The 22,112-nt window shown below is 38.7% G+C and overlaps 1 protein-coding gene across 3 annotated transcripts in view; it reads right to left on the bottom strand.

Moving 5' to 3' along the window:
- Positions 1–237: 237 nt before the first annotated feature.
- MSL2 (MSL complex subunit 2) overlaps positions 238–22,112 on the bottom strand; it is a 33,507-nt gene continuing 11,632 nt past the window's right edge. Inside the window, exons 2-3 of one of the 3 annotated variants that reach the window (XM_036266759.1) lie at positions 9,585–9,665; positions 238–2,827 (exon numbers count right to left, since the gene is read on the bottom strand). In XM_036266759.1, coding sequence (XP_036122652.1) covers positions 1,233–2,747 — 1,515 coding nt within the window. In that variant the 5' untranslated portion in view covers positions 2,748–2,827; positions 9,585–9,665 and the 3' untranslated portion in view covers positions 238–1,232. Of the gene's footprint in view, positions 2,828–4,744; positions 4,853–9,584; positions 9,666–22,112 lie in introns of those variants that run through there. The other 2 variants (XM_036266760.1, XM_036266758.1) reach the window with 2 other exon arrangements.

The raw sequence follows: 22,112 nt of genomic DNA, 5'->3' as shown, positions 1-22,112 counted from the left end.
ATGTTTGTGACTCACTTGTCTTCCCCATAAAAATTAAAGGAAAGGAGTGCATTTAAACTGAAACATAGTTTGTGCTTTAAATGCAAAAGAGCATTCTAAAGAAAATCCTCCTAGCTTCAAACCTACCTAAATGCACAGGCTTCATTTAAAAAAAAAAAAAAAAAAAGGCATTTTTATTAGGCTTCTATAAAGAAGCCTTCATAACAAATAGCACCCTAAAAAAAAAAAAAAAGCGTATTTAAAATAAAGTCTGTGGCAAACTATTAGAGGAAACGAAAAATCAAAGTGGCCAACAGCAATAAGTACAATGTGTAAATCTGGATACATTTGGGGGCATTATTCCAAACTTATTTTAAATACATCCCAATTTCTAAATAAAATTTTTATTTTTTTTTAATTCTGTCAAATACTATAGTCTAAACTCAATCAGCTTCAGAATAAAACTGCTCTTCTCCACTTCATTTATCTAGTTAGAACATTGCTCACAGTGAAGGAAAAGGGTCAAGAATGTTTTCCCTAGAAATAAGTCAAGACAACTAAAAAAAGGAGCTCAACTCAGAAGTTTTGTAGCATAAGTAATTAAACATATGCAGTCTGACAGAATTTCAGTTTGATCACTTTTAAAAGACAGATTTCTTCAACATTCTAATGAGGGGCAAATTTTCTTTCATAATACTGCTGATTTAAGAACTGCTACATACACCAGTAGCCAATTTTCATGATCAGAAATGGTATTATGTCAGCACAAAGATTGAGCTGGACACATCAGCTTTTCAACAGGAGAAACATCAATGGCATCTAAAGGTAGCACTGAGTCTCCTGAACAAACTAATGGCTACTTTTTCCACAAAAACTTAGCACAATCTTTATGGACTGACTAGGTACCACTTCCTTACATTTAATCATAAACTTTGATTACGCACAAAGCATGACCACAAACAATGAGGTTAATGTTATTTTCCTTGCCAAAGTTCATTTTGTATAAATCAGTTGCATCAGCATTTGTTCTCAAACTATGAGGTTCTGTAAGAACTAAGGACATATAGTTGTAGGGTTACTCCTCCATTATCTGCAAACTATTTCCCCGACACTAACACATATAACTTAGCAATGAAAACACTTGATACAAGTGATCTATATGCAGGAGCTCCGGCAAGTTAAACCAACAAAACCATAGCTGCCTTAAACTGTAGCTATTTCCCTACCAGAGGTAGGTTTCAAGACCCACTGATTTAACAGTCGAATCTCATGTCTATAGCTTCATCCAAACTTTTATCATCATGGGTACTGGCAGCTAAAAACGTCGTTACTGGGGACCCTGTGACATTAATTACACTGGTGCTGGTACTAGCATTGCGCACAGCAATACTAGTCACATTAATGCCCAAAGTGAGCCTGGTCTGCTCCAAGGCCTTTTCTGGCACAGCAAATGCCTCCAGCTTCTTCTCCCCATTGGCCATATACGAGTTTTGGCAGCCACGACATATACAATCTAAGCAGGCTTTGCGGTTAGAGTAGCAAGGGCAGCGTTGGCCGCGGCATGTAAGAACACTTGGATTTTGAGTAGCACGCCCACATTTACACCCTTTCTTTTCCTGGGGTTTTTTATACACAGTCTTGGTAGGACTTCCTGGCATAAAATGATGACTAGGAATCTTTTCCTTTACTGTTTTGTCTTTTTTAAGAATACCTGGCTTGGTTTTAGAGTGAGATTTCTTGGATCCATGTTCATGACTCTTTTTCATGCTTTTAGTAGATAAAAGTACAGTTTTGCTGATTTTGGGTGTTGTGCCTCCATTGGGAACAGTTGCTATAGGCTGAAGAGAAATTTTGCTCTCCCGTTTCACTGTCACAGGAGCAGATGCCCCCAAAGTTGGGCCTCGGATAATGGTAGAAATTGGAAGTGGCTGAACTTTCTCACTGTCGCTTTCTGATCTGGATCGTTTTCTATTCAATTTTGCTACCTTCGGAGTTGCTGCTGTACATGATAACCCATGAAGTGCAGGACTGGTGGACATAAAAACATTATGGCTAAGAGACTGGGAAGAAAGCTGCAGAAAAGGTCCATTGGATACATTGGATACTTCCAAGTTGGGCTGCAAATTAGGGCAGCAAACCTCTGTATTTGAAACAGTTTCTAGGCTGCGGAGTACTTCCTCAACACTCAGTAACAGAGAGTCACCAGGTTTTATATCTTCACTGAAACTACAGATATCAATGCCTGAGGAGCATAAGTCAGTGGCTACCGTGTCACAGACAGGTGGCAAGCTGTCAGACAGATCTTCAGTTTTTATGTCAACAGTGTTACATACATCAATCGTATTTGAATGTTCGGGAGAAGGAATATTTATACCAAATCTATCTATTGAAAGCCCATTATAAATAGGCAAACCATTGATAACAGAACTGCCAATAGCAATGCTGAGGGTGCTTTCAGATATTGGAGATAAACTAGCTTGAGGATCAGTTGTAGGTTCTGAGGTCGAAGGTAAAGGGGAATGTGTCAAAGGCAAAGTAAAGGATGAATCTGAGGGTTTTTCTGTCTCCTCACAAAGCAGTGATCCATCATTAAGCAAAGCCAAAATATCAGAAGAACAGTCGACTGCTTCTATTATATCCCGTGCCAATGTAGTCTGTGTTATATATTCACATAGTTTTTTGTAGCAGTTCACTAGGATGCTTAACTGCTTGTTTTCCTCAAACTGCTCATAGTCTTTGCACCAACTACATGAAGGTTTCATCATCATTTTCTTGCCTTTACAAGTTTTGCAGACATAGTGTTGGCAGGTGGAGTTGGTGGGTGCAATAGGATCTTGTAGCAAATGTCCTAAGAGGGGAAAAAAGAGGAAAGCATAGATTTTAGTAAAATAATTTACAGTTTCATACACTGAATTTAAGATGAGATTTTACGTAATCTATTAAAATTAAGATGGGTTAAATTCACCAGACCGGGCACAAAAAATATAGGGTGGGGCAAAAGTAGGTTTACAGTTCTGAGTACACGAAAGTTTTTTTCTTGTATTATTATTAACCATTGTATAATTTTCCATATGAACAATTATAAACCTACTTTGCCCCATCCTGTATACTTTACAGGAAATGGAAAGTACCTCACTTCACTTTACTTTCATGACATATTCCCTATTCCTTTATCTCAAACCAGAATTGTCCTCAATTCTGTTTCTTCCCCAAACAGTATGTACTAGTCCTCATTCTTACAGTTTTCTGCTTAAAGCATCAGCCCTTGACTCTTTGGGCATGTACCTGGGTTGCAGGTTCAATCCCCAGCCCCAATCAGGGCACATGCAGGAGGCAACCAACTGCACCCCCAACTGAGGATTGAGCCCACAATCCAGGCATGTGCCCTGACTGGGAATCAAAACAGGACTTCTCAGTCCACGGGAAGACACTCAATCCACTGAACTACACCAGCTGGGCTGTACAATGGTACTTTTTGAGGGTGATGAAAATGTTTGTTTTGTTTTGTTTTATCCTCACCAGAGGACATTTTTCCCCCATTTTTTGTTCAGATGGAGTAGGAGGGGGAGAGAGAGAGAGAGAGAGAGAGAAACATCGACGTGAAAGGGACACATCGAGTGGCTGCCACCCACACGACCAACCAGGGCCAGAGACAAACTGCAACCGAGGTACATGCCCTTAGTGGGAACCAAACCCGGGTCTCTCTGGACCGCAGGCCGACGCTCTACCGCTGAGCCAAACCGGCCAGGGCGATGAAAATGTTTTAACAACATATCACGGCGCTGGTTGTCCAGTAGTTATGAAGTCCAACCTTCTACTCAATGCAGGAATCCCTTAAAGCAGCGGTTCTCAACCTGTGGGTCACGACCCCTTTGGGGGTCAAACGACCCTTTCACAGGGGCCACCTAAGACATAACAGTAGCAAAATTACAGTTATGAAGTAGCAACAAAAATAACTTTATGGTTGGAGGTCACCACAACATGAGGAACTATATTAAAGGGTCGTGGCATTAGGAAGGTTGAGAACCACTGCCTTAAAGGAACCTTCATTTAATCTAAGAAAGCGCTTTAAAAATGTTATCTGCCCTGGCGGTGTGGTTCAGTTGGTTGAGCAGCATCCCATGCACCAAAAGGTTGCTGGTTCGATTTTCAGTCAGGACACATGCCCAGGTTGTGGGTGTGGTTCCCCAGGGTGTGTATAGGAAGCAGCCAATCTATGTTTCTCTCTCACATCAATGCCCCCCCCCCCTTCACTCTTAAAAAAAAAAAAAAAAAAAAAATCAATAAAAACATGTTGTAAAGAAACATGTTATTGCCCTGGCCGGTTTGGCTCAGCGGTTAGAGCATCCGCCTGCGGTCCGGAGAGACCTGGGTTCAGTTCCCGCTAAGGGCATGTACCTCGGTTGCAGTTTGTCCACGGCCCTGGTTGGTCGTGCGGGTGGCAGCCACTCAGTGTGTCCCTTTCACATCGATGTTTCCCTCTCTCTCTCTTCCTCTCTCTCCCTCCCACACTGTCTGTTCAAAAAATGGAGAAATGTCCTCGGATGAGGATTAAAAAAAAAAAAGAAACATGTTATTTATTGGGAAGGAGAGATTGAACAAAGTGAAGTGAACAAGAATAGGATTAGACTACAACTAATGTTTTAAAGAAAATCCTTCAAAATCAAAAGCACAATGGAACAAGTAACTGTAATTTTACATCAAATTGACAGTACAACCATTCAGAGATTAACTATGTGAAATAACTTTATAACACAATACTGACTCTAATCCTTGCATCCCCTTTTTTTGTTTGTTTTCAATAATCACATTGTTGGTAGCAGTGTTGATAGTTATAATAAAAGTGTTGGTGTCTGGGATAGAGTAAATGTTGATGTCCTTGAGAATCTGCATATCTTTTAAGTAGGAGAAAAGAAGAAAGTCATAAAAAAGAAAACAATATGGTGTTACCAGAGGGAAAGGAGGTTGGGGGGAGGTAGAAGAGGGTAAAGGGGGGATAAATGGTGATGAAAGTAGATGATGTCAACACACAGTATAATATACAGATGATGTATTATAGAACTATACACCTAAACCCTATATAATTAACAGTGTCACCCAAAAAAATTCAATAAAAAGAAAAAGTTAAAGAATATCCTAAATGTCAATAGAATTTACCAGTATAAACTAATGTTTTCATCTTCCTATTTCCTAGCACTATACACTAAAAAGGTCTGGAAGCAAGGGACCAACCCCAGTAGCAATGAACTCAGATAATGATATTAAAAAGCAATTTCCCTTTCAATTCAACAGATGGCTGATTCCAGATCTGTGACATAAATTAGACACTATGGGTTTTGTTTGATTGCCTTGTTATGCTGGAATGCAAGGAAACTATCAAAGATCAGGACATTGTTAAAGGGTCTCAGAAGCAAATCTGCAGAGGTTTCCACTGGCCAAAGGGGAGAAAACCTGAGCACGCATAAATGCAGTGAAATTAAAATATCTAAAATGTTTAAATGTCTGAGCTCATTTAACAAAAGAAGAAAATCAGTTTAGGATGCCAGTGAATCAGCTCATTAGTTTGAAAACTGGTAAACAAAGAGCAAGAATCAAGAATTTACCCTGATTTAACTATATATGAACTATATAACCAAATAATCAAATCACAGAGAAGTTTCTCTTTATGAGAAAAATGCAGCTAACAAGAATGACATAATTTAAATGTCATCACTTTAAAACCTCTAATGATTTGCAAACTGTACAAGCTTTTGGATACTAGGTAGTAAGGATTACCTCTCCTTCCCTTCATTACATCAATGACCTTTTTAACAGTAGTGTCAATCCCTGACTACCAAGCACCTTAAAGAACATATAACCCTATATATACCTTTGCATTATTCTATGAAGTATTGGGAGAGTATGCCTAATACTGAGAGCTGAAAATAGGCTAGAAAACATAAAAACTATCACTTATTGATTCATGACTCCACTACCAATGAGTTCTTAATAACTTCCATCACGTGGCTTCATATTACCTATTGGATTGCCCAACCATTCCCTAAAACAAATATTTGAAATGTTAATCTACCATTAAAGATGCCTATAAGGCAAACTTGTTTTAGGCACTCAGTCAACTATCCTAACCCTCAAGAGTTTCCCAGAGGGTTCTCTTTACACCTCATAACAAAGATAGCTCCAGTGATATGAAGAACAAAGTAAAAAAGGTTCAGGTGCTTTTTAGGTTAAGTGTTAGCCATACCCCTACTATACGTCCCCTAAGGAATCTCCTCCCCACAAAATTAAGCCATATCAGGAACACTTTTAAAAGCATAAAAATACTACTTATCCTAGATAATAAAACAGATAGGCAATCTGAGTCAAGGGGAAATGTGTCACTTACTGGTAGACTGAACTAGAAAAACTGGGGAGTGTTTGGGGAGAGGTTTAATTTATTTTACAGCTTAGATCATGTTGCCTGTAGTTTCACACTCAAGGAGAAAACGAGACTTGCTCAAAACACACACCTTCGAACTTTAAAGATTTATAATTCACGACAAAAAATATTTTCTCACTGCACTGTTCTGATTTGTTAATCTGCAATATATCAGAGGAATTACTTCCTTTTACAAAATACAAGTGTCTTATAACTAAATGAATTTGATCCTATATGCCCTGTTTAAACAATGTTAAATGATGCTGTACTAACCATAAAAAGACTAAAGACTAAATATTAATTTCTACTCCACTTTTTAAAAAATACCAATTCCTGCCCTGGCAGGTTTGGTTCAGTGGTTAGAGCGTCGGCCTGTGGACCAGAGAGACCCGTGTTCAGTTCCCGCTAAGGGCATGTACCTCAGTTGCAGTTTGTCCCGAGCCCCGGATGGAGATGTGTGGGTGGCAACCAGTCTATGTGTCTCTCTCACATGAATGTTTCTCTCTCCCTCCCTTTCTCCCTCCCAGCTCTATCTGAAGATAAATGCAAAAAAAAAGTCCTCAGGTGAGTATAAAAAAAAAAAGTAAAAATAATAAAATAAAAAATACCAATTCCTGCCCTGGCCGGTTTGGCTCAGTGGTTAGAGTGTCAGTCTGCGGACCAATGAGTCGCAAGTTCAATTCCAGTCAAGGGCATGTACCCTACAGGAGGCAACCAGTCGATGTGGCTCTATCACATGGATCTTTCTCTTTCCCTCTCTCTCTCTCTTTCCCTCTCTCTCTCTCTCTCCCTCTCCCTCCCTCCCACTCTATCTGATGATAAAATACGAACAAAAAAAAGCCCCACACAATTCCTTATGTATTCTCCCTTTTTTAACCTTTTCCATCCCGAAGTCAGCCATTTATAATTTGAGACAATTAGAGTACCACATGGTAGTTCTGAGAGTACTGGGACTACATAACTGTTGCTAATTAATTTATTAAGATATTTAATAAGTTTTTAATACTCTTAATTTTGTGAAACTTTTTATTATGAAAATTTTCAGACAAAAATCAGAAAATAATATAATTAACCTCCATATATCTGTTACCTAAATTCAATAATTATCGAGATTATGTCACATTTATTTCAACTACCCATCTTTTCTTCTTAATATTCTAAAGCAAATCTCAGGCATCAATTCATCTCTATATACATCAGTAGAAACTTCTACAAAGTACTTTTCCCTGTGTAACCACAATGTCATTATCACACCTAACAAATTCAAAATTTTAATTTTTACACCAGATTTAGATTTAATTTGAGAAAAGGCCCTAGAAAAAGCCTTTAATCCAACCATTTAGAAAGCATTTTATACATTATACTTTTCTCACTAAACATGCTTTTTAACCTAAGACTTTCCTTCAGGGATCAAACCTGCAACCCAGGTACATGTCCTTGACCAGAAATCTAACTAACGACCCTTCAGAGTGCAGGTCAGCACTCTGTAGAAGATCTTTTAATTCGCCATTTCAACAGTAATGGTATTTAACCGCACTAATACTTTGACCAGGTTCAGAAAAGAATCATCATTAGGACACGTTTTGGGATGGGACAAAAAGAATACCTTCTCAAACATGTTGAATGAAGATCTCCACACTTAATTGGCCTCTTTTCTCCCACTATAATTCATTATTAGTGTTCCTGCTACTTTATACTTATTACCTTTTTTTTCTCATAAACATGAAATTAAGTCTAAGGGGTGCAGAAAGGGGACACACAAAAAAATAAAATTAACTGCTAAAATACTTAAAATTGATTAATGACTAAAAAATGATCCTGTGAACACTGGAACTGGCAATAACAATGATAAAATAGAATCTACAATGGCAAAAGCTATCATAGGCTAAAATGTAATACGGACAAATTAGACGTGAACAATAATAACAAAGAGACAAAATAATCAAATCATCGTTTTAAACTTTAAATGAAGTCCTGGCCAGTTTGACTCAGCGGTTAGAGCGTCGGGCTGTGGACCAAAGAGTTGCAGGTTTGACTCCAGTCAAGGGCACATACCTCAGTTGCCATTCGGTCCCTGGCCCTGGTTAGGGTCCTGCGGGAGGAAACCAATCAATGTGGATGTTTCTCTCTCTCACCCCACCCTCCCACTCTATCTGAAGATAAATGGGAAAATATCCTCAGGTGAGGATTAAAAGTAATATTAATAATAGTCTTCAAATGGAGAAGAAAGAATCCCAATGAAAATAATTTCAGTAAAATAAAAATTGATAAAAATGAAAAATGGGCCCTGGCCCGGTCTGGCTCAGCGGTTAGCATCGGCCTGCGGTCCAGAGAGCCCCGGGTTCGGTTCCCGCTGGGGGCGCGTACCTCGGTTGCAGTTTGTCCCCGGCCCTGGTCAGTTGTGCGGGTGGCAGCCACTTGATGTGTTCCTTTCAAATTGATGTTTCTCTCTCTCTCTGTTCCTCTCTCTCCCTCCCACTCTACCTGAAAAAAAGGGTGGAAAAATGTCCTCAGGTGAGGATAAAAAAAAAGAAAAAAAAAAATGAAAAATGGTTTAAGGAATTAACCCATTTCAATGGCTTAATTTTGGCACTGGACAAAAATGCATTATATAATTCTAACTTAAATGGCATATGTAGACAAAAAGAACATTTATCAGAATCAAAACACTGTGTATTTATTTACCACCACCCTCTCTCTCGAATTCCTTGTTCTGATAATGCTTCTATTACAGCGACAAGAACTGCCCCATCAAAAACCTCAAATCAGGTCCTGGCCAGGTAGTTCACATGGTTAGAGCATCATCCCAATATGCCAAGGTTGCAGGTCTGATCCCCAGGCAGGGCACATACAAGAATCAACCATGTACCAAGGGGTTGGGTTGCCGGTTTGATTTCTGGTCAGGGCACATGCCCAGGTTGTGGGCCAAATCCCCAGTGGGGGGCATGCAGGAGACAGCCAATCGATATTCTCTCTCATTGATGTTCCTCTCTCTCTCTCTCTTTCCCCCTCTCCTTTTAAAATCAATCAAGAAAAAAAATTTTTTTTAAAAAAGAATCAACCAATGAATGCATAAATAAGTGGAACAACAAATCTCTCTCTCCGTCCCTCCCCCCCTCTCTCTTCAAATCAATAAATAATTTTTTAAAACAACATACACCTCAAATAATGCAAGTAATTTTATATAAACCTTATTTGTTGTTGATGAGATGACACTTGAGGATCAGGAAAAATTAGCCAAGACTCACATGAGTATCATCCTGAAATGCCACTATCAGAAAGTAAAAATACAGACATGTCATAGGTAATGATTAAAAGCATCATAACATTTCTCCAAGAAGCATTCTTTGGAACTAGAAGGTTAAACAGTCAAGAAATCCACAAGACAAATCTTATAATACTTAGATACATGGAATATATGAAAAAGTATCTGGAAAGAAAAAATATCTCTGTATTAACACCTCAACCAGTTTTACCAAAATAATGAAAGAGAAAAATAAAAACTGTATAGACCCCAACAGCTATAAAATATTTGGTGGCCTACAAAAAAACAAGATTTCTGCTTTTGCTGATAATGCGAGCAACATGAAACAGAAGAGGTATCATAAAAGACACATTTCAACATAGTCAATAAAATATGATTTCCATCACACCATAAATTTCCTTCCCAACAAATGGACTCACATCAAAATAATTAGAAAATAAAAAGCTACCAGAAATTTTAAAAGAGTACTAATTAGTTATCTTTACTCGAAAAAGTAGGGTTCTTAAGTAGGAAATTTTCTAGGTTCACTTATGTTTTTTATTCTAGCATCAATTTCCTCAGCAATTGTTAATGAATAAAATATATTTTTGCCAGCTATTCCTTGGCCCAGGTAACTTCACTGACCACCTAACTATATCTATAGACTCACATACAGAAAGAAATATACAAGAAGGAAGAGGGAAGAGAGCCTTACTAACACCAAAAAGAATTTTGTTGCCAACCCCATAACACTGCTCTGAAGCTCTTGGATCCCTGACAGGATGGTAACTTAAGCAATGACAAAACATTTGATTGAATGATGACAAATGGCACACTTGATCTTGGAAAGGCACTCTCAAATTTGCAGACAGAAAATCTTCAAGTATTTTGTTTAGGAATATAGTATTGTATTCTGCTAGGCAAATCTTTCCTGCAACATGAGGGCAAAACTTTTTTTTATAAAGATTCCATCTAACCACATTTGTTTCTAATATACTTTGATGTTTCCATTCTCTAGTGCTGACTGAAAAAAAAAAAATCTTGTCCGTATTTTAAAGTTTCTCAAGTTAAGAAAGTCAATAAAAACATGTGAGCTTGATCTCAAAAAGGGGTTGGGGAGTTGAAGACAAACTTTACAGTGATACCTCGGTTCTCGAACGCCTCGGTTTTCGACCAAATCGGTATTCGACCAGAGATTCGAGAAACTTTTGTCTAGGAATCCGAACAAATATTTGGAACTCGAACTTCCGAGATGAGCCGAGTTGAGCCGAATGGCGTTCATTCGGCCCAGCGCGCCTTGCTTGCGTCATCAGTGTGAGTGACGAGAGAGAGTCATGCTTTGTGGAGTCACGCTTTCCTATTGGGTTTCATTGCTTCGGTTCTCGAACAATTCGGTTCTCGACCGTCCTCCTGGAACGAATTATGTTCGAGAACCGAGGTATCACTGTATTTTACAAAAGGTAATATAAATATGAAACAGCAGAAACACTAACAATGAATAATAAGGAGAGAAAATAGGCCAATTAAATGAGAAGGTATTTGTCCATGGGATAATGCTCAATCCACTGAGCCACACCAGTCAGAAGAAGCTTTATATATTTAAATTATGTATTCAAATGTTCTCCCTCGCACTGGCCAGTTTGGTTCAGCGGTTAGAGCGTTGGCCTGCGGTCCTGAGAGACCCGGGTTCGGTTCCCACTAAGGGCGCGTGCCTCGGTTGCAGTTTGTCCCCAGCCCTGGTTGGTTGTGCGGGTGGCAGCCACTCAATGTGTTCCACATCGATGTTTCTCTCTGTCTCTGTTCCTTTCTCTCCCTCCCACTCTACCTGAACAAAAAATGGAAAAATGTCCTCGGGTGAGGATAAAAAAAAAAACACAAATGTTCTCCCTCTCTCCCCACCTCTCATCCTACCCACACCTACTCCCCCCAACACACACACACACACACACACACACACACACACACACACAATTTTCTTCTTCTCTTCAAGATAAACCTTACACCTCCACTGCTCTAACTCCCATCCTCCTTCTCTAGTCTTCCATCTAAATGTATTCCCTCTCATTTCTACTTCAACCTTCCTTCCCTATAGCAACCTCCTCTCCAGTTACTCATATGCTAAAGTATTTCACTAGAATCAATCTTATCAGGGAAGGCAAAAATTGTTAATCCCAGGCCAATGGACATTTCTGGTTGATTATTCTTCCCTGAAATGCTCTCTTCCTTTCTCCCCTAAAACTACTGGTCTCTTCCATCTCCTTTTCTTGTCTTCTCCTTAATTTCAGTATTCCCATATTTCTACAAAGGGGTCTAACCTTACTCCTTTCCAGTATTCCACAGTAATCTTTACTGGGTCACAGACCGTTTTGAGAATCTGATACACATAAGAACAGAATTATGCACACAGAATCTTACGGTTATCATCAACCTTTTCCCCTTTTGAAGCAGAGATATGGCAATACCCCCAAAACTCTCTACAGTCTTGTTCCAGAGTAATTTGCCAATAAAGCTGGTTTTATTGCCATTTATAAATGGTGACTTCCAAATCTTTATCTCCAGTTCAAATCTTTCCTGAGCTCAGACCCATGTATCTGCCTACTAGAAATCTCATTTCTCCTTTGATAACCCACAGACAACTCAAGCTCAACATGGATTTATCTCCCCTACACCCCTACCTAAAAACTTGTACTTTCGTCCAGCTGGTGTGGCTCAGTAGTTGAGTGTTGACCCACGCACCAAGAGGTCGCCTGTTCGATTCCCAGTCAGGGCACATGCCCAGGTTGTGGACCAAATCCCCAGTGGAGGACATGCAGGAGGCAGTCAATTGATGTTCTCTCTCATGGATGTTTCTCTCTCTCTCCCACCCTCCCCCTTCCTCTCTCTCAAAAAATAAATCAATAAAGAAAAAAAAACTTGTTTCTACTGCATCCCTTATTCTCTTGGATGCGGACACTATCACTCACCCAGAAATCAAACCAGGCATATCTTGATACCATCCAGAGTATTCTTCTCTTCACCAACATTCCACTTCCAGTTTCCAGAGTCTCACTGCACGTAGCCTACTCTAGTCTGCCAATTCCATCCTTCAGGTTTTATCTCCATGGCTATTCCTCTCTTAGCTGAACCCTCATCATCTCTCACCCTGAATACTGCAAGAGCTTTCAAGCTTATCTCCCTGCCTTTACTTCACCTGCTCCAATCAGTCTATCTTCCACACTACCAAGTTACCTTTCTGAAACACAAGTTTGTCTTTCTTCTTTTCAAAACATTTTATAAAGGCACAACTAAAAACTGCCAAAGTTAAATTTTAAAAACTTCAGCCTTTAAAATCCAACATCTTCAGTATAACATATAAGGCCTTTCAGAATCTCACTCCCATCTAACTCCCCATCCAATTATTTAGTACCAGTAAGCCTTCTCCACAAACTCCATTCTCCACTGTCACCTACCATTGACCATCCCAAAACATGCAATGCTTACTCATTCCTCTGTGATTTGCTCTTCCTGGAATGTCCTTCCTTCCTTGCATGGTGAGCTATTCATTCTTTAAGAATCAACTCAAATATGACATCCAAGAGGAAGTCTTTCTTAATTCCTGCCCCTAAGTTTGTTCAAAGAGCACTATGCACATTCTCCTATACACATCATATTGTCACCATTCACTTACTCAAAGCCAGAAGCTTATTTATCTCTGTATCTTTCAACCAGTGTTGGCACATAAGCCAGCACTTAAATAGGTGTACAATGAATTAATCATAAAAAAGCACATTACAATCAAAAGTGACCTTGGAAATCAACTTGTCCCATGGCATCATTTAAACCAAGGACTTTCATAAGATTATATAGCTAGTTACTAGCAATGAGAAACAGAAACTGAGTCTTCTTTCTAATTATTTCTAGTTATCTGACACAATCCCTACCTCTGCTATTAAGTCTATAGCATCTACTGAGACAATTTTAGCTTCTTTCCACTTATCAAAAAGAATGATTATTGAAATTGGGCCATGGCAGAAGCAATAATTAACCACAATATGTAAAACCTTTTTGGGGAAAGAAGAAACAGAAATGGGTACTGACAGTAATAGACAGTGAGTGAGGCAGGAAGAGTGAAAGGAAGTGGAGGATGGATGCTCAACAATAGTTTTGTGAGAGTCAGGAAATTTTTACTGCACAGGAAACGAACCTGCAAGAGTCCTGCCTGGATTCTCTACATATCAACAACAAGTTTTAGAGTTTTCTTAAATGTTTCAATTAAATATGTATACTATAGCACTATTTTCTTTGTAAAGAGAGTCCAACAAAAAAAGCTCAGCCTACATACCAGTCTAAGAATTTACAGCACCAGAAATCTTAACTAAAGTCTGTGGGTACATATTAAATGTGCACAGCCCTCGCTGGTATGGCTCATTTGGTTGGGTGTCATCCCGTGTACTGAAAGGTTGCTGGTTTGATTCCCAGTCAGGGCACATTGTAGGCTCAATCCCCAGTGGGGAGCATGTGCAGGAGGCAACTGATCTGCCCCCTCTCTCTAAAAATAATTTTTTACTCTCTAAAAGTAAAAAAAAAATTTCTCAAAAATGTGTACATATGTACAATGTATATGTCTAAAATCAAAAAATATGTACATATTAAACTCATTAGGATGAGCTCGTTTTCATAAGTGATTTCACTTTAGTTAGCATTACTTAATCATCGTATTGCTACTATTAAAAAACTGAGACTTTTTCTAGTTGTGACAATAAACTGATGCTGATCAACCCCAACATATACATACACCCTAGTCTTGTGGTGAGAGAGTAACCATACTGAATCTGAGCCATACTCCATTCAGCCTCAATTCAGTCTCCAACAGCAATATTAAGGCACATAAAGAAAGTGGAAGAATAAACTTCTATTGATGTCAAAAGCCTGACATAGGGCCTAAACAATAAATAATCCTTCCATAGTCCAATACATTGATCTAAATATTCCCATTCTCCACCTTTTCCAAAAGAAGAGTTCATTGTTTAGGCTATCTTCATTTAACAAAAACATTTCTCTTTCTTCAATCACTTAAGTAATTTCTGGGGCCCAGCTGTATGCTAAGTACTATGTTAAACTGCCACTGCCATTTAACAAGGGATTCTCTAACCTTTTTTGTATCTCTGAATTTCAGAACCAAAATTAAAGATGTAAAATATGTTTTCAAACAATAACTAGTAAGATATCCTAGATACATATACACATGGAAATAACTTGGATTCAGCTAAGAACAAAAATGACACCAGCACAAAGAAATCAAATGTATCACCAAATGGGCACAAACAAATTAACTGTTTTTGGACAATTAAAACTCTTCTTTTTAAGCTTGTTTTTAGCCTTGCAAAACCTGTGCCCAATATTGTTTTCTGCAGGCATATGTTGAAGTCTAAACCTCTTTACAACAATCTTTTTGTTAGGCAAAATTCATGACTATGAGTGCTACTATAATAATAAGTTCAAATCAAAGAAAAATGAATTTGAGATGGAAGACCCCTCCCTAAGAAGATAGCATCACTTTCCTTTCGGTAGGGCTTCCTAACCCAGGTCTGTTTTTCGTCTTTAAATTTTTTCTTTTCTTTTCATCCTCACCCAAGGACATTTTTCCATTTTTTGTTCAGATAGAGTGGGAGGGAGGGAAAGGAAGAAAGAGAGACAGAGAGACAGAGACATCGATGTGAAAGGGACACATCGAGCGGCCGCCACCCACACGACCAACCAGGGCCGGGGACAAACTGCAACCGAGGCACGCGCCCTTAGCAGGAACCGAACCCAGGTCCCTCCGGACTGCAGGCTAACGCTCTAACCGCTGAGCTAAACCGGCCAGGGCAAGTTCATTATATCACTTTAAGTAACTACTACCATCTATACTGGGCAACCAGTGATAACTAAATGTAAATGCCAGGGAATGAAGGATGACAAAAATCTGTTTCCAATTTGGGAAAAGGAATACAACTAGTTTGCTGGAAAATGAAAATCAATAAACACTGCAATTTTAAAAGTATGAATGTTAACATCTGAATGGTTAAGCTTTAATTTCTTTAACTTTTATGTCTTTGGTTAACCTAAAACTAGGACAATACTTCCTGATCTCTTGGTGATATCAATTGTTTATACAAGGTAAGATTCTCCAGTCAACTACCATTATAAACTAAAAACCAAACACTCACCATAGATTATTAAATGAATGACGTATAACACACTCAGACCCACAACATATCCATAAACTTGTTATGCCTCATTTCTTTCTTTTTTTTTTTTTTATCCTCACCTGAGGACATTTTTCCATTTTTTGTTCAGATAGAGTGGGAGGGGGGGAGAGAGAGAGAAACATCGACGTGAAAGGGACACATCGAGTGGTTGCCACCCGCACGACCCAACCAGGGCCGGGGACAAACTGCAACCAAGGTACATGCCCTTAGCGGAAACCGAATACGGGTCTCTCTCGACTTCAGGCCGACGCTCTAACCGCTGAGCCAAACCGGCCAGGGCTCATTTCTTATTCTAGTAAGAATTACAGAAATGCCAGACATCATTAATCTTAATAATTATGTAGGAGAGCCCTTTATAGAGCATTTTGTGGTTACAGAGCACTTATGTAATATTTTATTATTTTCATATTTTCGCAAAACAAGGATAATCTCATTAAATCATTACCAATAAGATAGTAGAGGCTGATCGATTAGGCACAATTAACTTGATTGATAGCTGAATAATCAAACATTTAATCGAATAAAAATAAATCTGGATCCAAATTCCCCAAACTGATGTTTCACTGAACTGGAAATCATTTACAGGTATGCTTTAATACCCTCTTGGAGAGTCATCCTAAAATATATCATTGTCTTAAAACTGAATACTACAGCCGGCTGGTGTAGCTCTCTGGTTGAACGTCGACCCATGCAGCAGGAGGTTGCTGGTTTGATTCCCGGTCAGGACAAATGCCCAGGTTGTGGGCCCGATCCCTGTAGGGGGGCATGCAGCTGGTCGATGTTCTCTCTCATTGATGTTTCTATCACTCTCTCTCCTTTCCTTTCTCTCTAAAATCAATAAAGAAAAAATATTTTTAAAAATACTGAATACTACAGCTGCCAAAAAACGTGCTTAACATGGCATTGCTTAAATTTATTGGCATACATTTTTTTTTTAACTAAACTTATTTGCCTCACACAAGACAGCACAGCACTACTCTCATCACCTAGGTGGCCTACTCCAGAAATGACTCAATGTCTAAAGATTCTGCCCAAGAATATGTATTAAATATATGTTAAAAAGTTTCTCAAGTATTTCTGATCCACAACTGGGATTAAAAACTACTAAAGAACCCCAACCAGTTTTGCTCAGCGGTTAGAGTGTCGGCCTGCGGTCCAGAGACCTGGGTTCGGTTCCTGCTAAGGGTAGGTACCTCGGTTGCAGTTTGTCCCCGGCCCTGGATGGTCATGCAGGTGGCAGCCACTTAATGTGTCCCTTTCACGTCGATGTTTCTCTCTCTTCCTCTCTCTCCCTCCCACTCTATCTGAACAAAAAATAGAAAAATGTCCTCGGGTGAGGATTAAAAAAAAAAACCTACTAAAGATACTTAACTTTTTTTGCCTAGATACCATCCTTCACAGAAAAAGTAAACTCGTGGGGAATTTTTCTAATCATTTAAGTAGGAAATGTGATGAAGTGATTTTAAGAAAAATAATTATATTTGGCATATTAATCAAAATCATACTATAAAATCAGTTTAGTAGAACATACAAAGACAAATTTGACTTCCCATTAAGAAGAGATACATCTTATTTTATTTAAATTATGCAAGAAAATGCATTTTGGTGACATATCTACTTTAAAATGACATATCCTATTTGTAAATTCATGAATGCTAAAAATATAGGCTAAAATTAAATATATTATACAAGGACACAACTGTAAATGACTTGGTGTTTGAAAGGTCTTATATTTTTTTACTAAAAATTTTAACCATTCCTGTGGTTTGTTACTAAGTGATAAACTAAGGGTAGCTTTAGACAGGTATATGAAAACACTTCAAACAACACATTGCAAGTTTAAGTAGTCTTTATTCTCTAAAAATAAAAAGCCATGTTGCACCATGGTTGGTTTGGCTCAGCAGTTAGAGCGTCTACCTGTGGACCAAGGGGTCGAGGTTTCAATTCCCAGTCAAGGGCACATGCCTGGGTTGCCAGTTCCAATCACAGCCCCAGTCGAGGTCATGCAGAAGGCAACCAATCGATGTGTCTCTCTCACATCAATATTTTTCCCTCCCTCCCTCTCCCTCCCTTCCACTCTATCTAAAAAATCAATGGAAAAATCCTCAGGATGAGTATTAAAAAAAAAAAAGCCATGTTGCATATCAATATATAGCCTCTTTTTAATACTGCTGTTTTAATAATCACCAACACCTTGTTGATATACAAAATGTTAGAACACAGACAACTTACAGAAAGAAATAAACAATAATCCAGAATCAAATATTTGGAATCATTACCATTACCTAGTGTTTCCGTCAACTTAATTTTGTTAATGTTTCTTATCCCTAACCAATGGTCCACTGACTGGATACACAAAGAATTTTAAAAACTGAAATAACATGATTAAGACTTAACAAAACATAAGACGACTTAAAACCCTCATGGCAAACAGAAGGATTCAGCAGAATTATTAACTGATTCTGGCACCACTATTTGGTCCAATATTTGTTTGATATCTCCTCAAATTGCCTCATTGTAAAGGGAAAAGAAGAGTTATTTTCTCTCTCTTTTCATAACTACATCCCAGCTCAATGTTTTAAAATAAAAACTGGAGAAGAAAACATTGGAAGTATCTTTCAGAAACAAGTCTCAGTTCTTTATAGTTGTTAAAGCACTGTCCAGTAGAACTTTTATGCAAGGATGGAAGTATTTTATATCTGCAATGCCCAATAAAGTAGCCCTTACCCACATGAGGCTACTGAGCACTTAAGATGTAGCTAAATGGCCCTGGCCAGGTAGCTCAGTTGGTTAGAGCATCATCTGATATACCAAGGTTGCAGGTTCAAGCTGCTGTCAGGGCACATAAAAGCAACCAATGAAGGCATAAAAAAGTGGAACAACAATCAATATTTTTCTCTTCCTCTTTGTCTCTTTACCTCCCTTCCTCTCTCTAAAAATCAATAAAAAGATGTAGCTAAGTATAACTAAAGAACTGCATTTTAGCCCTGGCCGGTTTGGCTCAGTAGTTAGACCATGGGCCTGCAGACCAGAGAGACCCTGGTTTGGTTCCCGCTAAGGGCACGTACCTCGGTTGCAGTTTGTCCCCAGCCCCAGTTGGGGTCCTGTGGGTGGCAGCCACTCAATGTGTCTCTCTCACATCAATGTTTCTCTCTCTTCCTCCCTTTCTCCCTCTCCCTCTATCTGAAGTGCAAAAAAAAGGTCCCCAGGTGAGGATAAAAAAAAAAAAAACCCTGCATTTTAAATTTAATCTTAATTAATTAAGATTAAATAAAATTTAAAATGTCACAAGAGCTAATGGCAGCTTTATGGAACAGCATAGGTTTAGAATATAATCTAACTCTGCTTCCAGAGAAAATGGAATCATACTTACTCTCCCACTGAAACAACCAAAAAACTGGACAAAACAATAGTTTTCAGACCTTGGACAACATACAGCATAGAACAGTGATCCCTGAGATGGTAAACAAACAAGCTAGGCCCAACAACTGCCCCAGCTTACTGCCTGGGGATAATTTTCAGGCCACAGCATGAGGAAGGAGAGCTCAGACAAAGCCTAGTGGTCTCCCTAAATTGAGAAGACAGAGTAGGGAGGCCAAGGCAACTGGACTTTTCAGGACAGAGTACTAGAGATGAGAGAGGTGCACAGAGAAAGATCTCCAGAGATTTAGACGAGGTCCCTTTCAAGTCTTCAGCTGAGTGCTGATCAGCATCTGCATATGAGGAAACCACCTCAGGCTAAAGAAAAAAAACCCAGAAAGAAGCAAAGTGAAAATCCCAATGTAATTCAGAGGCAGCAGAATCATTCCTAATCCCCACTCCTACAGTGAGAAACATAATTCACAAGGCATCAGATAGAATAGTCAGAAAAGTATTGCTCAATAATGCAGAAAAATTAGCCCCTAAAGGCTGCTTTGATTACAACCTAATAAAAGATAAAACAAGCCTCAAAAGGATCAAACTGTCTCTAAACAACATAACCTCATCCCAAGAACAAAACTCAAGAATATTTATAGCACAAGGTATAATTTTACGAACAAGGTAAAAGTCACAATATCCAGCATCCGATCAAAATTAATGAGGTATGCAAAAAAGCAGGAAAATATCACCTATAAAAAGCAGGAAAACCAAACAGCAACAAACCTAGAAATGACAGATGAATTAGTAGAACAGAACATTAAAAATTAAAGTTATGCCCTGGCCGGTTTGGCTCAGCGGTTAAAAGGTCGGCCTGTGGTCCAGAGAGACCCGCTAAGGGCATGCATGTACCTCGGTTGCAGTTTGTCCCCGGCCCAGGTTGGGTTGTGTGGGTGGCAACCACTCGATGTGTCCTTTTCATGTTGATATTTCTCTCTCTCTCCCCCTCCCACTCTTTCTGAACAAAATATGGAAAAATGTCCTCGGGTGAGGATAAAAAAAAAAAATTAAAGTTATTATAACGATATTCCATGTGTTAAAATTTGTCTTACATGCTTAATAACAGAGCTTCAAAATTACATGAAGCAAAAACTGATAAAACTCCAAAGAGAAATTGACAAAACCATAATTATAGTTAGAGATTTCAACATCTCTCAAAAGTCCACAAAACTAATAGAAAATCAGTAAGTATAGAGAAGATTTGAAAACTAACAATCAACTTATGAAAATGTTTTAATTGCCCAGAAACATTGTGAACCAATAACTGACAAGTAAAGCTATCCCGATTTTTACCCAGGTAAGAAGAGTTCACAAAATAATTCAATATCCCAACAACAGAACTCTGTGGTTCAAAATAGTGTCTAGAGCACAAGAGACCTTACAAAAGTCTCTATTTCTGAGGATTACAAAACCGAATACAGGTAAAGTTTAAAAAAAAAAACACGTGAGAAAGGCTGAGAGGGACCCAAGGGCAAACTGGATAGGGCTTAATTACCTTACCCCAAAAAAAGGGAGAAGCCCCCTCTCAACTACAGTCAATGATGACCTGACATGAAGGAATGTACACCCACTGATGCTAGACCTTAGAATTTTCTAGGAGGTGCCTGAAATCTGGATTTTTATGTGAAGGCTAGTTCCTATAACTTTGACCAACAAATTCAGTAAATTTTTAATCAAGCAAAAAAAAAAAAAATGCCTTGGAGCCAAGTTCATAACCAAATCTCTGCTCTAGTCCAATATAATGAAACTAAGAGAAATTAATTTGTTCAAGTCATCAAAGCAGACAATCCCATATGACTACATCTAAAATACTGTGGTCATGGAAACAAAAGTCCACACTTTCAGAAGAAACAGACCAGGATGCTTCCAGGACAGGTAACTTGTGATGCTTATCTTAGGGAAGACATGAAAACTGTTTTCCAACAGTTGAAAAGGTAAAATTTTATCCAAGGCTTTCTGAATTGATCCAGAGGACAAACGTAAAAATCAGTAGTAAACAACTAGAGAAGAGACTTGAGAAATTGGAAGCAAGAACTTTCTAAATAATCCAAATTTTTAGTTTCTAAAGAAACCAACTTCTCTAAAAAAAAAAGTTCTTAAAAAAAAAAAAAAAAGTTGTCAAACAATGATATGGCTATTTTGCAGAATAGAATTTAGCTCCCTAACCCAGAAGTATTCAGAAAAGGCTTGGATGAATTTTCAAGAATATTACAGAAACAATTATTTGATGTGAAGAAACAGATGTATGATATATGATCCTTTCTGTCTAGGGCTTCATAAATTCTCATCATGAAGAATAACCTAGTAATCTCTTCCTTGTAAGACCTATGTAAAAATTGAACTGGTAAACTCAAGGACACTATATAGAGATCCCTGAGACAGTCCACAGCTTCTGGTAAATATGAGTTATATCCTATGTCATATCCTGAGTATGTTCAGTCACAGGCTAGATAACCAACAGACTAACTGTAGAGGGGATTCAGAAATCCATCACAAGGATGACTGAACTGGAATGGCACTTTCTATTTTTTTTTTTTTTTTTTGTACAGATAGAGTGGGAGGGAGAGAGAGGAAGGGAGAGAGAGTGAGAAACATCGACGTGAAGGGACACATCGAGTGGCTGCCACCCGCACGACCAACCAGGGCCGGGGACAAACTGCAACCGAAGTACGTGCCCTTAGTGGGAACCGAACCCAGGTCTCTCCGGACCGCAGGCCGACGCTCTAACCGCTGAGCCAAACTGGCCAGGGCTGGAATGCCACTTTCTAATCCTAGATCCCTATATCATATATGGCCAGTCTTAGATATCAGATCACTGAGCAGAGAT

Source organism: Molossus molossus, unplaced genomic scaffold, assembly GCF_014108415.1.
Source record: "Molossus molossus isolate mMolMol1 unplaced genomic scaffold, mMolMol1.p scaffold_m16_p_18, whole genome shotgun sequence".
In the NCBI taxonomy this organism is placed as follows: Eukaryota; Metazoa; Chordata; class Mammalia; order Chiroptera; family Molossidae; genus Molossus; species Molossus molossus.
Note: the sequence above shows the minus strand (reverse complement) of the source record. Positions and strands in the feature narration are given on the sequence as shown.